General features: G+C 39.1%; 1 protein-coding gene across 1 annotated transcript in view; it reads left to right on the top strand.

Moving 5' to 3' along the window:
* Positions 1 to 17,137, top strand: part of DRC11 (dynein regulatory complex subunit 11) — a gene marked incomplete at both ends in the record, with an annotated part of 98,357 nt that overhangs the window by 7,834 nt on the left and 73,386 nt on the right. The window contains 3 exons of the mRNA XM_080346695.1: positions 686 to 874; positions 1,591 to 1,662; positions 13,048 to 13,235. Of these exons, the coding sequence (XP_080202821.1) occupies positions 686 to 874; positions 1,591 to 1,662; positions 13,048 to 13,235 (449 nt within the window). The remainder of the gene's footprint in view (positions 1 to 685; positions 875 to 1,590; positions 1,663 to 13,047; positions 13,236 to 17,137) is intronic.

The following is a 17,137-nucleotide window of genomic DNA, read 5'->3' as shown; positions in this document are numbered from 1 at the left end:
TGTGAACTGTCTCTAATTGAAGGGATTAACATCAAGGACAAAAATTCAGCTTTTCCATAGGGAGCATGAGCAGGTAAGATTCCTCAGGAGAGAGAAGGGGGAGTCCCTCTCTCCAGCTGTGCTGTTTCCATACTTTTTTCCACAAGCCTCTTCTGTTTGGTCCGGATTGACCAGGCCTGGACTAGCTCAGAGCAGCATGTCTTCCCATTCAGCAAGAGAGCTGGGATCCTAGCAGCTCATCCAGAGACCCATCCCTTTGGAAAACTAAAAGGAAGATTTACCATAGCCTAAGAAATTTTCCTTTTAATAGGACAAAGCCTTATGGTTCTTCATTTCTCCTTTCTCAAATAAATCATAAAGTTCAGCAGAATACATAAGCCATATAGAGCCATTCTTGCTTCCCAACTATAGCATCAGGCTTTGCTTGTCATACATCAACACATGAGGTTCACTTTCTCCTAAAGGTGCTCAGAAAAAACACATCTCTCAAGATATCAAACTTTCAGGATATTGCAAGATAGTGCTGAGACAGGAGCCTCCACAGTTTGTGGCAGGGATTATTTTGTCTTAGAAAGTTTCTGCAAGAAGTTAATTTGTTGTTTCATTTGCTGAGGTGGGCAATCAACAAAACACATAACCCTAATAACTTTGCTTTGTCCATTCCTTTTTGGCTGTGCTATTGAAGGAACCTGTCGAAGCCATGACACCTGAAGAAGGCGTTAGAATCATCCAGGTTGCAGAACGCGCTCGCCAAGGCCGTCGTCGAGCAGCATTCATGAAGCGAATTTACCTTAAAGAGAATAAAGAAAAACAACCTAAACTTCAGGTCCAGATGGGTCCAAGTCCAGACGATGCTGCCACTTGCATTCAAAAGGTGAAATATCTGATTTAACAACAGTTCTGGCAAAACCAAATGCCAATGTCTTGTTCAGAAGAACAGCAGTAGACAGAAACACAGCTCATAGGATGGGAAACATTCTGAAGTGATGGCTTTCATGGTATTTAGCAAGGTGAAATACATCATTTAAGCCACTCCACAAAATGAGACAGGACTCTAGATGTGAGATCAATAGAAACAGTCCTACACTTGAAATGCAAGGTGACTTTATAACCTACATGTTTTTCCATTCTGATTTTTGTGACCTCAGTTGCTCTTTCTGGCATCCCCATGGAATCCAGTGCACCTTGGAGAATTCATTCCTTTTCCTGTGGTCTCCAGGAAAAGAGTTCATTCCATATCTTGAAAAGATAAAGGAGATTACTGCTAAATTCCAGAAAAAGTCCTTACACATGAATAATTCAGACAGTTCAGCCTGATGAGAACAGGAGCTCAGTCTAAATCTTCAGTCGAAACACTTTCTAAAATTCTGATTCTGTTGTGTTTGGGAGCTAGATGTACCAGTGTGAAGGGATAACAAACCTCAGAATTTGTTTTTTAAAAAAATAGCAGATAGCAACCTGTTAAAGAGTAATAGTTTCAATTGCATATTGTGCCTTTCCTTCCTCTATTTGTTTTTTCCTGTGTCTGCCACAGTAAAGGAAGCTGTAACAAGGCCCATTTATCTCATTAGAGTTTTGTTTACAATTCAGGTTTGGCGTGGATATATCCAGCGCAAGAAAACAGAGAAAATGAGAGAAGAGGAAATGATATTTCTGGGGATGGTAAGTAGTGCTGCCAAGAGAATAGAAAATGCCACAGTCTGTTTGTTCTTCAGACTTTAGTAATTTAGAAGAAGATGAAAAATTATTTTCTAAGATTCTTCCTATTTTAAAAGGAGTCTCTAAGGAATACAGAACCAAACTGAAATGATAGATGGCACGGAAGTAGCACAATTTGTCTTCTCCTGCATGCTTTCATGCTATATATACCTAGTCCTATGTATATGGTAGATGTAGAAACAGGCAGTGTAGAATTTGCCCCAGGTTCCAGGGAATTTGACCCAGACATGACAGAACAAGGAAATTTTATTAATCAATTTTTAGTTTGTAATTCCAAGACACTTGAGCTGCCTTATTCCTGGAGTAGAATTAAAGCAACAGAGTCATCTTCGCCCCCCTTTTTGCAAGCCACTGCATATGTATGTCAAGAGTAAGGTAAAGGACATTAGAACTGCCATATTAATACATTAATATTTCCATAAGCACACACAAAAATAATCAAAATATTCCTCACATCGTAGTGCAAAAGAACAGGGAAGTGAACAGCTGTCTGTGGTCAGATTGCATGGGGTGAAAAAATATTAATGAGAACACCCTTTCCAAAAGGAACCTCTTCCTCCAGCAACTAAGGATATGTCTCCTCCCACCAACATCTTCCTTCCTAGCAAGTACCTGAGAAAAAGGATCAACCCTTTACAGTTGACACCACCAATTCTTTGGGTGCCTTCATTAGGCACTAATGGGTCTTAAGTCTCACAGCTCTTCCACTCCAGCTACAGCAGCACAGCCCTCGTACCGAGTTCTAGTAAAGCTGCTTCACAGCACCACGTCACAGAAATATTCATCACCGCCTCATGTTGGGTAGGTTTATTTATAGTTCCATGTTCTGCAGTTCTTAAATGATTCATTTCTAAACTAATCTTTTCATTTTGAATTCAAACATGTTTTCTGCTTCTCCCAGACAATTTAGATTACTTTCTTACCCCAGCAATGGAATTACCTTTAGCAACATCACAGGTTTATGAAAACTAATTGTGCCTATAGCATACATCTGACAAACATGTATCATCAGTTAAAAATGACCTTAAAATCTTATATTTAGGAAGTAACATGTACATTTACTGAAGTTTGACCATGTTAAATACAGATAACACCTTCTGAATTATTTTTAACATCCACTGGTCATTAAGTAAATGCAGCCAGCATAGCTGAACAGAGCTTTGAGTGCCAATTCTGCCTCTGTTTAAGACAGAAAGTTCCCAGAGATTTTAACTAGTGTGGACCTAAAATGGTGAATATATGGGATGTACTGAAGATGAATTAGAAATTATACCTTTTGCCAAACAAGGGATTGTTTCCTATCAAATCCCCGACAGTTTCTGTCAGTTCTTAAAACTAGAGTCTTAGAAATCTAAGTCTGGTATCAGTTATTGGAGGGTTCACAGCCAAGTGTTCTTTTCATGATGGCCGATGGTAGGAGTAACTGATAACTAGAATATAAATAGCCTGGTTTATGGGGAGGAAATCTATATGATCATAGGGATGAAGGGAATTCAAACCAAACACATATAGTATATTCATTTCCTGACCTCCATTTAGGAGCAAGAGAATTGATGTTTGCAACTCTGCACTCAGACTCATTACTCTTTATCAAGTATATCATCAGAGGATGTAAGGAAAAAACTGATACCTCTAAATAAAAAAATCTGGTCATCTCTAGTGTTTTTGTATTCCCCATTTGCATTTCCCTCTTACTTTCATGCTGCATTCCCTTCCATGGTCTCCAAAGGAAGTGAGTGGTAAGCAGACATTGGTTCACACTGATAGATAGGCAGCAAGCTCCAAAGGTCAAGTCCCTTTGATGTATGATCACGTCAGCCCTCTAAAAAATGACCACAGATCTTCATGTGTAAATATGTTGAATTTGCTTTTCTAATGCTGCACGACTTAGATAAATAAGACGACCTAGCCATCCATTACTCCCAAGTCCATCCCAAAGGAGACTCGGCTTTTACTGCAATAAATAAAAACAGCTATAATTGTAAGAGAAATTATAAAATGTCTATGTTATTCTCATATAAAGATGGCTTTACAAAAGGGGCTAGTCCATTTGAAGTTCTGAATAATTATTTTTGGCAAAATTGTGTTGGCCTAAAAAAAATACAGAAATACTTATGAAGACTAAGAATTGGTTAGTTTTACTTAATTCAGTATTATTTTCTTTGCTGTCTACTTGCTTCAGAAAAATTAATGTATCTTTTCTGGAATTTGATTCTATTTCATCTTTTGCTTGATGACAGAGTAGAAGCCTATGTTACAGAGATTTTTCTTGGCTCAAAAGTAAAGCCTCATTGTTACTATTATTTATTAAATCTTAATTGCAGGAACAGCATGATTCCCTCAACACATGTTTTTCTAAATCTTTGATAAATCACAATTTGCAATACTGGTTTAATTTGTAAAGAGAAGCGATCCTTACTAAGAGCACATATATCTTGATAACTGTATCCTGACCTTCCTCACACTGCTGCCATAGTGCTGCTCGCTGGCAGCTCCAGTGTGACCACAAAAACCAATGTTCCAGGCATAGGTCTGTTTTTAAGCCACACCAACCACACTGATGTTGCAAGAAAACACATTGAATTGTCTTGAAAACACATGTGTGCTGTCCAAACAAACCTGTATTTTCCATGCTCTGAGTATTTTACTGTTACAGCACAATTATACCACTTTGCAGTTCTTAAACTGATGTGTACTTCTGCTTGTCTGTTTCTGGCATTTATAAATTCCCAGCCATAAACACCCCAGCTAGATATTGCTGTGATTGTTTCATTTTGCTGCAGTTCAAACTGATGTAACTGGATCTGTGAACTGGGTTTTGGCAACTGGGTTTTTCTCAGGGTGGTGCAAAACAGCCCAAGTCTAATAATGGCTCCACACACAGCGCTCTCGCTAACAGACCCTCCTAACAGGGAAGACCCTGCAGGGCATTATACTCTCAGAACATGGGCTACTGGAAAGAGAAAAAGCTGCTTCTAACATAAAATGTTAGGATAAACAGTTTATGTAAGGGTAGGAGGAGCCTAGGAACAAGGAATACAAAAAAGACAAAATCCATCCCAATTTAGGGGCTCAGCCTACTGTTGCAGCTTCAAGGCAGGAGTACCCTGAAGGCCTAGATCATGTTTTCACTTAATGAGCACAAGTAATCAATCCCATTGGAGCCAAGTGCTGTACATGCCTCAACAGTTTATAGGACTGAGCCCTGCATGCTTTGACCACTCATACACATAAAATGCCTTCTTGTCTCACAGAAGCATCTATTGATTTACAGTTGCACTGCTCTCACAATGCTCTATTCCATAATTTCAGCCCTTACCAAAGAGTTAGTGGCATAATACATGCCAATCTATCATTTTCTGACCTAGTATTTCCACCATTCTTCCTTCTTCTATATCCCATTCACATGAAAGTATCTACATTGTCTTAAATAAAAACATTGTCCTCCTTACCTCTTTTAAATATACCCTAATTTAGGCATGTTATCTTGGTTAATGCTTTTATTTCTATCTGAGAAAACAGTCTGCCAAACATTCCTTGTTCTTTGAATTCTTGATAAACATAATTCACTTTATCCAGTCAGGGAAAAAAAAAATAAAATGTATTTCCCAGAATAGCCTTCTGTGTAAACATTATAGGTTGTGGCTAAATAAATGCTATAGGGGATTTAGCCAACTGCAAACTTCATAAGTAAAATTTAAGACATTTCTTCAGCTCTTGAAAGTGGTCAAACAGAGTAGTGTTATATACCAGGCCTGTTTTTATCAAGTATAAGATTAACATGAGTATTGTTTTACTTGCAACCTAGATGATGTTTAGATGTCAGCACAAAGTTACATGTTATTTCACCTTGCATACATATATATCTAAGCAGTGATAACTAATCTGTTCTATTTTCAATAGAAATTTTAAACCTACTTATTCTTGAAATAAAGACACTGGGAAGCAAGAGGCCTGCTAAATAATTTGGCTTTCATTGGCTGGAGTCATACTAACAATGAAATCACTGCCTTTCAGAGTCCAAAACATACTTGCCATTTTTAGTAGAAGTTTGACAGCATGCCCAGGTATAGTATCAGAAACAAACATAACCAACATTATATAAACTTACATGGTCATGAATATATTTTCTCCACTTCAGGTTTTCTTTCATCTTATTAAAGAGTGCTACCTGCCAATATCTTTTATAAATATAAATCTATAAAACAGCCATTTTCAATATTTTTCTAACAAGGCGTCTTACTTCAAATGCTTTGTTTCAAATGCATATGACAATTACTTTAATTGGCAAAGCCATTGAAGTGAATCATATAGCAGGGAAGCTTTAATGAATGCAATATATTTTGCTTAGTTGTTCCTTTTTTGTGCCTAATTTAGGAATTCAGCCATATAATTGATGTGGCTATCACAATTTGTGTACCATGGAACCTATATAAATACAATCTTCATAAGACAAGAGACCTTTTCAAAATACATTCTTCCTGCAGCCAGACAAAACACATGGAGGAAATGAGAAAGCAAGGACATAGCTAACTCCTATATCAAACTTTTAAAGAGAATTTGGGTCACTGTTTAAAATTCAGTAGAATAACAGTCATGAGCACAAAACAGGATCACAGTTACTTAAGTAGTAAATCCCCTTAGTCTACTGGTACGGAGTTACTTGCCTGTGTAGTCCCAGTGTTTAAAACCAAACCAAAACAAAACATCTCACTTTCAGTACTGGTGAAAATAAGTGACCATTTAAAATATCTAATTTAAAAATACTTAGTTTGCGTAGGAAATAAAGTCTTCCAGAGAAGCAAGGTATACTACTACGGAAAATAAACAATCTACAGCAGAATACTACACAACTAGTACATCTATCGAAACATTACGATTAAGGACAATACTGTCCATAGCAGAACATTTACTGAGAAAGTCCCATAAAACCATTCAGCATGTTTCAGCTGTTCTGTTTCAGGTCTAACGCAAGAAGCTGTCCTAAATTAAGTACCCAGTAATAAAAGCTGCAGTAAATCTACCTTTCAGACATAAGGCAAATGTTGGCCTTAAAACATGAAATAAAATGAAATGTATTTATTTCATTGAAACAAAGACTATCTTTCCCTGTAAGTGTAGTCGTAATGGAACAATTGAAGAGCAGTTAGTTCCACAGCGTGGGGCCTCCTAGATGTAGAACTGTAGCCTTAAGCGTGTTCAGCCAGCCTTCACACCTCTAAGTGTTTTATAATGAACAATAAAGCAGTCTGTGTTGGAAAGAGTTGTTGAGCTGACTAAGCAGAAAGGCGTTTCAAGCTAGGAAAGCGAGATTTGTGCCATCGAGTCCCCAAGTCTACAAGGGAAAGCTTACAGAGACAGTCATCACATTGGCTTACCTGAGAGGTGTAAGGAACTTCATCCTTCCTTCTGCTGGTGGGTCTTCCACTTTCATAAAACCTAAAGTCTCTTTGGGGAGGAGAGAAGGAGTAAAGGACAGAAGAATCAAACAACACTCTCATCAGCATGCTTGTGACTGATGAGTTGGAATAAAATTCTCCTTTAGACAAATGTCCATTTTGCCTTATTAATTTAAACAAGGATTTTAAAGACAAAGCCCATCAAACATTAGATAAGCATTTTAAGTTAATGGACCATGTAGTCCTATTTCCCACAAACTCAGGAATCTTCATATTATGTCCTATTTTTACAGCAACATCAATTATTAATATGTATACTTTTGCTGACAGAGGACCACACTAAAAATGTGAGTTTCGTTATCCAGTTCTGGGTCATTAACTGTGAAAAGCTTGTAAATATAATGGTTTATTCACATGGGAAGCCTTCATTAAGATGCATTATTCTACAACTGATGTGGCAGCATTGCATTATCAAGTTCACTGTCTCCATCTAATATTTGTAATTTGTTTCTAAATGAGTTGCTGTTTGTAGGGCAAGTTGACAAATTTGAATTTCACATGGCCAAGGAAATTTCTTGAAGATGGGAAAATGCTTCTTCCCCTGAGGAAAAGCTATTTATTAGTGTCTTACTGTAGAATGCCTCCCTTTGATTCAGAAGCAGAAACATTAGAGACGCTGAGAGAAGTGATGTTAGAAACAAATTGGCTTTTGTCTTCCTTAACATGCACATTAAGTATAGAGGGCTATAAAAGCAGCACTCATCATATTGTCTCAGTATAGCTTTTTAGATCTCCAGAACAAGCATGTGGACACACAGAAGGTTTATCAGCAATACGGGAAGGCACAGGTCAAAGACTGGCTAGCAGGGAGACGTTCCTGCTGGAGCCATTTGAAACCATCTTCTCACACTGACCTTGGCTCTTTTTCTGCCAGTTCACTACCTATTTTCTCTTGCCTCCTCAGGTGGCCAAAGCTTTTATAGACCTACTTTCTTCTAAAGTCTTCTCCTTGACAAGAAAACAAACTGTACCAGGGCTGTCCCATAGGCTCTGTCTGCATTTGAAGACCCAAGAGTGCTCGAAGATGAATGTAAGGCCCCAGGTTTTGCAGCTACAAAGGCAGGGTTAGGAATGGCTTGAACTCTGAAGCTAGTGAGGTTTAGGATGAGACATACTTTTGTGTCAGAATGAGGACATTGTGGTCAAAAGAAAGCAAACTTAACATAGTGGCTTTCTTCAACTGCAAAGAAAGAAGATGGAAGCACTATTCTCAGATTTAGATTACCCAGGCTATTCAAAGTTTGTTGGGTTTTTTTGGTTTTTATGTTTTTTTAAGGTGTTGCAATAGCCTAAAACACTTCATACCATCCATTGGGTACCTGAGAACTGTTTTCTTTCCTCACTTGAAGTCTTTTTTTTGACAAATGAAAAGCATTTACTGTGACATGCACAACAAATGGTAGAGAACTGACAGCTAAAACTATAGTACAATTATATCATCTGGACATCTTGCTCTATGTCTTCAGCACCTCCTGCTGCCGAAGTGTCTATTTTTAGGCTATGTTGCTAAATTCACTTCAACAATCATCCTTTTATGTAATTCATCTTGCTTTCTATCTATGCTCTACCAACCAATTCCTTCTCTTGATCGTTTACACCCTTAAGTACGCATGGATCAGCTCTTATAGACCAGGGAAGCAGTTTTGAAGATGGTCTCCATTTTACTTGTTAGACTACTTACATATAAGTTCTCTTGATGTCTCCTTGTTTTCAAGTCTTAATTTATTTTTTTGTTGATGTAACCACATTGATTTCAAAGTAACAGAACAGAAAGTCACATCAGCTGTAATTTTTTTACTTTAAAAAAAAAAAAAAAAAAATAAAATAAAACAAAACTGTGGCATGATTTCCATACTGCTGTTCAGTGCTTACCTCCTCCCCCAGACCAGAAACTGGCCTCAGTTCATGACATGTTGGCCTCCTGGTCTTCACTTGTAATGAGGGCACCCTGCGTAGGTTACACATCAGACAGCCACAAATCTTTCAGGACTTCTCACAACTAGCTCTATTCTTCATTTCACGTTCTCCGTCACCCATCTGAGCTGGAGTGTGCTATTGCCAGGGCTTTGCACTACAAGAGGAGCCCCTGGTTTGCCAACTGTCTGTCCAGTGCTGGGCCAACTTCAAAGCACTTCATTATCTATTAACCTATCTCTCTGCTACTCATCTCAATATCTTGCCCGACAGTGTCAACTCCTGCTCAAATCAATTATCTTTTCATACCTGACATGTCATCCTCTCGTGTTGGCTTCTCTCCAACACCTACTGTCCTTCTCCAGCTTATCTGGCTGTCTAGGTCTGAGCCAGCTCCATTTTCCCTGCGATGGAAGCAATCAAGCAACTGCACATTTCACATCAGCAACAGCCTTTTCCTCTGTGTAAACAAACCCTTTTCCATATGCCTTAATTTAGAAAATATTAATAACAATAAATCAATAAGATTGGGGAAAAAAAAAGCAGTCAAATGAGAATATGGTCTTACCAACTTTCCCTGTTCTCTTTCCTTCCTTTCTTTAGTGGGTTAGCAAAGGCGAATAGCTAGACTCTTGTATGTTGTTCCTTTATCTTTTGTTTTTCTTGTAGTAAAACAGGCTTCGGAAAAAAAAATTAAAAGTATGAAATATTAGAAAAAAAATAAAGCTTCTTTTCATAAGCTGTTCTACAAGGTTATGCCTGTACTTTAGCCTTAGGAGTTTAAGTGCAGCTCAAACTAGTATCAGCAGATATATTGATAACCGTATGGTGCTAAGACAGGTAGCTGCACAAATATTTACTCAAGGCTTGGCTAGATTTTGCCAACCAGAGTGTGTTCTGTAGCCTTGTTGCTATCAGCATTTGAGCCAGCTGGTTTAGAGCTGCCTGGACCGTGTCCACACCAGCTTCGTTGACTCTGGACTCAAGTGTAGATATGGTCTGTATTAATTCACTTAGAGATAAGAATCTTCTGCTTCTGGTCTTGCTCACATGGGAATGTTCTTGCCAGTTCAAACAGTTCTTACCTCATCTGGCTTTGGTACTGATAAAAGATATGCCAATAGTAAATTTGCAGTGACAAGCAGCTGGTCAAAGGTTCCCTCAGGACTTGGTGGAGAGCAGTACAGAGGAGGAGCAGAGCACAGGAAAGGTGCAGAGATAGCAAAAAAAAGCTCTCCTATCTTTGCTGCATATACCATCTCGCTCTCCATGTTGTCCTAGTCCCATGCTCACCCACCACTTCCCTTGCTATGGGTCTACCCCTTTACTACCACCTCTGCTAGCTTATTCACCTCCTCTTTATACCAGGAGACAGTTAACCTGAAGAGGCAGAAAAGACAAAAGGGATTATTTTCTGCTTCTCAGAGAGCTGAACTGGTTCATTGCAGGGCCAGGTGAGTGGCAGAGCCTGTGCAGATGTGAGGGACCACACATGCAGCAGCTACGGTGAGGGGGATCTGCCCCTTCCCAGCACCAATAAGCTATTCATCTGGTCAGCCATCTCACAACATTTCACCATTAAACATTCAGATGTGTCCTGTAGAGGAGCCTGTTTCTCCATGTGGGCCACAGATCAGCGTCACTAAAGCTGGAGATATCCTTGTGCGCCTCATGCCAAGTTGCCCAGGCTTGAGTATGGATTCTGTCACTTCCCGAAGGAGACGGGATGGGGAGGCCTTTTGCCCACCCAGGAAGACATCTTCAACACTCACCACAAACACCTTTGCTCATGGAAATACTTGTTTGGTCCCTTTCTTGCACTCCCAAAGTCCTTTCCATTATCACTTCTCAGATATATTTAACATGAAATGCTAGAAAACATATTTCAAGATGAAACAGCCCTTCCCCAGGTTCACCTGGTGAGCACCTAGTTAGGAAACCTCACAAGTTGTCCTATGTGCTACAGTAGCATACAAAGACATGGAAGAGTCATGCTGGGTCATCTCTTCAGTAGTAGCCCTAATACCAGTACCTCTGGGTGGTCAGACTCTGGTGGGAACTTCTCAGCAAAGCAGCCATTACTATAGTGAAGCAAATAGTTGAGTGGGAAACTGGCCAAGGGAAGTGGATCTTGTTTCTAGATCGCAATCTGAGAAGCAAGACTTGTGGGTCTTCCTCTGGTTTCCAGATGAGCACTGAGAAAACAGCATCACATCTGACTATTCTGAGGTTCACTTAATATTAGTAAGGCAGACAACAGTGAAATTCAGGTGAAATACAAATAAATAGTGTTAATATTAGCTGTCCCATACTTAAAAATAGGTGTCATTGAAGATTAAGATTGGAAACAGTCGACTGCTGTGGAAAGCGAAGCACGAGTGAACATCTCAGGATGAAAGGCAACATTTTGGGTCATATATTCAGGAAGAGAACATATGCAGCTGCTTTTAAAAAGCATGCTGCTCATTTTGTTTCCTCCTGAATATTTTCTCACTGGTGGCCTTGACTAATTCCTTTTGCATAGTGCGAGTCACACATCACAGATGCAGGGAAGGCAGTAAATTGCTTTCCTGAACAGGGCCTCTGCGCTTACTTTGGATAGTGTGCAATCCCGCTGAGTACTTTCTGAAACAAAATTTGCTTGGCACTTGTTAGTGATTTTTGGAACCTGGTCGAAGCACAGAAGAACACCAAATAACAGATCTTAAATATAAGCTGGCCAAACCTTTGATAGAAGTTTTTTTGTCTTCGCGGGAGAGCTCTGAAATTCGGACTTGGAGCACACTAGAAAATACATCACCAGAGTAGGAAGAGTGTATTACTAAATTAGTCTGAGATGTGCTGATTTAGGGACAATTTCTATACATTCTGAAGGCAGAAAGCCAGAGCAGAATAGTATATTTTATTTTCATACAACCAACAGTCCTAGGCTTTTGTTCACATATGCTGCCACCTATATGTCAGATAGCCACTAAGTTTGAGGAGTAAAACACACCATATTACAAAACCAGATTATCATATTTTCTCCTCTTTTATATTCCTAAATCTGATATACACTATCAGACAATATGATTACTACTTCCCAAGTGTGTGGAAAATATTTTGTTCTAAAATTGCAAACAAAACAAAGCTAATTTCCAAGTTAATTTTTAGGATATGCTTTACACTCTCAAAGCAGTAATAGCTCATAAAGCATTGGAAACACCTTAACTTTTTCGACTGTTGCAAACTAAAAAATGCAAAGTTTGAGACCACCCACACAGATGGTATTTTTCATGCTTCTGTATTTGCATACCAGAAAGACTTTCCTTTTTCTCAAAGTACATATGTAAAATCAATCACAAAGCAGAAATTATTGTAAGACTTAGAAGTCCTTCTTGCCAAGGTTATTAAATCATGGGAAACTTGGGGAGCTATGATTTTTTTTTCAAGTGTTTGGGGGTTTGTTTATTCTTTTTTGTTGTTGTTGTTCCTCAAGGGAAGTTACTTTCCTAACAGAATATGACCAGCTGCAACAAAATACCAGGAAACCAGTGACCAAGCGGTGCATATAAAAATTTAAGTGAACAAATTAAAAACAATACTAGCTAATTAAAAAGCACCAATGGGAAGTCCAAACATTTGAAAATTCAATTAAAAAAAACTCTGGCACCCTTCTGACATGGATAAAGTTGGCATTTGCAGAACAGCAGCTTTCTCACCTGTCTCATTGAGATCTCAGGATCCCACGCTGGAAGGGTTGTTTTTGTACATTGCAGTGTGCTTAATTAATACTGAAACACTAACAATAGACCATTGTGTGCATCCAAGCACTTTTTATGAGCACAGGGTTTGTTCCTGGTTTCCTGCAAATAAATTAAGGCTTAAGCTCAGATTCACTGTCAACCTGGCATGCCAGTTTGTATTAAGTTTATTTTAATTTGTACCTTTTGTTTTCTCCTCTTGTCATTTTCAGAGCCTACCTCCTCACTTAGAGACAATGAGCGTTTTGCAGATGCACGCTAGGCAAGTCAATACCCCACAAGATGAGGTCCAGGAGACACACGAGGAGGTATCCATCAAGGACAAGCTGAGAGAAACAGAAGGGCTCTACATCAAGAAAAATTTCCAGGATGAGATCAGCCAGTGTTTCATTGAGTGCCGGTGAGCAGAGATAAACACTTACCCCTTAGTAAGTCCATTTAACCCAAAGAGCTTGATTCTTACAAATTGCAAAATCCATCTTACAGTGGTGATCCCAGTCTCAGCTGGTGATCACTGAGCAGCAGGACCCCTAACTGGGGAAATCAGAATAGTGTATCACTCCTTCCGAGTCCAGGGGGAGTCAGAGGTGCACCCTGAAAGGCTGACTGCAGCATCAGATTGCTTATTAGCTTGGGCTCTGGCTCTGGAATTAAAAGACACATAGTTAAAGTTTAGGCACACTGACTTTCTTCTCTGTGTGAATACATAAGGTTTACGAGAGAACGCAGTCTTCCATGAGATAGAAGTATAATTATTTGCTATAACAAATAATACCACGTCACCAGGACTGCAGTCCAGGTGCCTGCTGCTGGTATTATCCAGCAGCCACAGGAATCTGAAGTACATTTGTACTTGAGGCCTGACCTTCAAGACACTCCTCCAAATGCAACTTTACTGAAGTAGTGCTGCTGATCTCAGTGAAACTTCGCATCTCAGTAGAGTTAAGCATGTACTTACACATTTTTAAACTGAATGCTGACACCTATAGTTCTCTCAGGAAGTTTACTTGAGGTGAAGAAGTTTTGAGGCTGGCAATAGGGCAATTAATACTGTAAAGCCTTGTAGAAAGGAATATAGACTGGTTTTATGATAAAAGTGTGGTGGTTGGGCTGGGAACCTTGGTGTGTTTTGGTTTTTTTTTCCCCAGGATTTACCCCATCCAGTGGCTTAGCTTGTAAAAGTAAATTGGGAAGCAGCACCCAAAAGTTCCAGGATTTAGCAGCAAGGTTTCAGGTGCTCTGCATAAAACTGCTCTGCAAAAACCCTTCCAGTGTTTTTGTCTTGAGCTGCTTAGTGATGTTACAAGGCTCGTATTTGTCTTGTAGATCTCTGTCATTGTCCATTGATCATTCAGTGTTTTTTCAGTGTACCTGCCTTCAGCATGCAGTTTCCAGTTGGAAACAGCAAATGCATTCTGATGAAATCCTGTTGTATTTATTCCTTGACTACTTTAATTGCATTTTGGTAGCTACACAACAGGTAGTGCTTGTTTAAAAAAAAAGCAATAATAAAAACAGCACTCTCACAGGTTTGCCACAATCTGTTTCTCTTCCTTTTCATATTTTTGCCTCTTACAGACACTTGAGACTCTAGTATATTTTTACCCCCTCTAGCTCTTCTTTAGGAAGAACTAATTGTTTTGCAAAGCTCAGTTATTACAATGCACTCCCCCGTTCCCTAAATCCACCCCATTCCCAGGGCCTGATCTGCACACCTCTTCAGCTGCCTTTCCTGCCACTCCCTGCAACTCCCAGCACGTTCTGTGGTACAAAATGATCTTGTTTCCTTAGCTTAATATTACTCATCTAATAGTAATTCTCTAACATAGGTCAATCGTGTCCAATTAACTTGACTTCAGAGCTCGAGGAGAAATAACTGAAGGACTGCGTAAACCAATAACTGTTTCTGTAGGAGATTAGCAGAGAACAGTCAGTCTCACAGAGAATAAGACTGAGCCATAAACCTCTTTAAAGACAGTTATAAGACGTTATGAAAAGTAAAATCCATTCCATGGAGACACTTAACAGCAGAGCCGAGCAAGAGCCTAACCAATCCAAAGGGTCATTTGGAGGAAGCTGAAGCCATCGTTCGATCAAGGGAGGTGGAGAGGAATGGCTGAATGAGCAGTTCATTAAAACCCTCACTATCTAATGCATAAGCAACCTCAGTCTCATGTATCTATTAAATACTCTGAAGATGTAAGGTGGAGTGTAAATTGCTGAGCTTTCTTATTCAGTAGCCCTTAGAAGTGAAATGGGACCTTGTTGCTACATTTATATCCCAGATGTGCCCAGGGGCCCAACTGTAGGTGAGACTTCAAGGCTATAGGCAGACTTAGTCAGTATCCCAGCATACAAATGTGTGGTTAAACATGCTATAAGGAGTTATTTAGTTAACCTTTAAGTTGTCTGATCTAGTCAGGTTCAGTAGTCTTGAATCTCATCTAGACTTGAAAATCAGCAAAGATTAAAACAGAAGTTTGAATATAGGCACCACATTAATTGGTCTTGGATAGCTTCATAGATATGCTTTTGCCAAGAAAGTGATTATATTAAATGTGACTAAGATATACCCACACACGGTGTTATTTGATGACACTACTGCTTATAGACAAGCCTTTAAGTCAGACACCTTGTTCTGCTGCAGCTGTGATAGCCTGAGAAAACAGATCCCCTCCAACCTTGTGGAATAACCACAGAGCGAGCTGCTTCTCCATCCACCCATCTGAAATGATCAGATATTAAAAACATTAACCAAAAAGCAATTTTATGCTCAATCAGACCGTTTTGATAGAGAACAGCTAAAGACACTGCACTGCATGTGCAGTTATAGGGCATGCCTGAGAGCAAGGTCACCTCTGGTGGCAGAGGGACAGTGACAGACTTGTTGCAGTCAGAGCACCATGTTTGATCGTACTCCCTGTTACTCTCTTTTAAATTAATGTGTAGCATCATCTCCAAAAAACCAGTAAGGCACATTTCAGCAAAAGCTGGACAGATTTCATTGATAAAAGCTATTCTGATGATTTAGCATACATAAAATTCTGCCCCCCAGTGAAGCCAGTGGGAGAGCTGCCATCAGCTTCAGCAAAGGCTGGACACCACCCAATATTATAGTTCATTTGAATCTGGCTGAGTGATGCAGTGATTTATGGGACTGAGAGGAGTCAGAGTGAGCTGCCTGCCATCCTGCTCTTCACAGGAGGCCTCTGTTTAAGTGACCAAAATATTTTTTCCTGCAGACACATTCACTTTCATCCAAAATAGGTTCTAAAAAAATAAAAAAAAAGGCAGCGAATTCCTACACATGGGGAGCACGTGTGTCATGCAGAGCCAAGCTTTCTGTGTGGTGCATGCCAGAGACAGGGCAGAACTAGCAGGAGTTGTGTGCTGCTCCTGCCTGGCCTGCTGAACAGTGAGCCGGATCCAAAGCGTCAAGGTTTACATTAATTATTACCTGCCAGGATATATTTTGGCTCTCTGCTAAGCCAGTCTATGAGATGAACACCTAAATGTAGCTTATAAATTATTCTTTAACTAGGCTTTTTGACAGAGTTTACCATTTTCCATAGTCTATTAAATAAACAGATAGCTAAAGGGAAACAGAAATTCTTTTGAATAAATTTTGCTGTATGTACTAAAAAAAAATAAAACCAAGCTTCCATATGTTATCCTTCAATTGGAAAAGGATGTGATAGCAAATACAATTAGCAGGTATTATCTTTCAGCACAGCTGCTGCTAGATTACAAAAGCAATAAATAGAGAAATTTAATATGTGCTTATAACAGTTCTTACAAGTATTTACCACTTTCTTTGCACAAGGGAACACAGGCATAGCTTCAGTCATTTAAAGATTTGAAACAGCTTCTTTATAAAGGTACGTGCTAAAAAAAAAAAAAGGCAAAATAAAGCAAAACCCAAAGGAATAGATTAAATGTCAGTGTTCCAGTTTCTTATAGCAAACCCACTGCAGAGAAGACAAAATATTTTTGATATAACACTATGCATTTTGCAACCTTACCATCCATCGTTCTGTTTATCTGTATTGGCTTTTGTGGAGCTGTTCTTATCTGTCTTGCAAATCATTCATAGAATGCTTTCTAAATTTCTGCTTGGCCTTGTCCCTATGCACCATGCTGGAAAAATTAAAGCTTTTTTTGAAAAGCATCATGCAGTATACCTAAAGGCCTCCCTATTTTTCAAGATAGCTAAAAGATTCGGAAAGCAGGAGTATGAATGTTCCAAAATTAACAGTTGCTATGATTATATACATCTGAGTCTGGATTTTAATCCCTTCACTC

This window comes from Nesoenas mayeri (assembly GCF_963082525.1).
Source record: "Nesoenas mayeri genome assembly, chromosome: 6".
Taxonomy (NCBI): domain Eukaryota; kingdom Metazoa; phylum Chordata; class Aves; order Columbiformes; family Columbidae; genus Nesoenas; species Nesoenas mayeri.
Note: the sequence above shows the minus strand (reverse complement) of the source record. Positions and strands in the feature narration are given on the sequence as shown.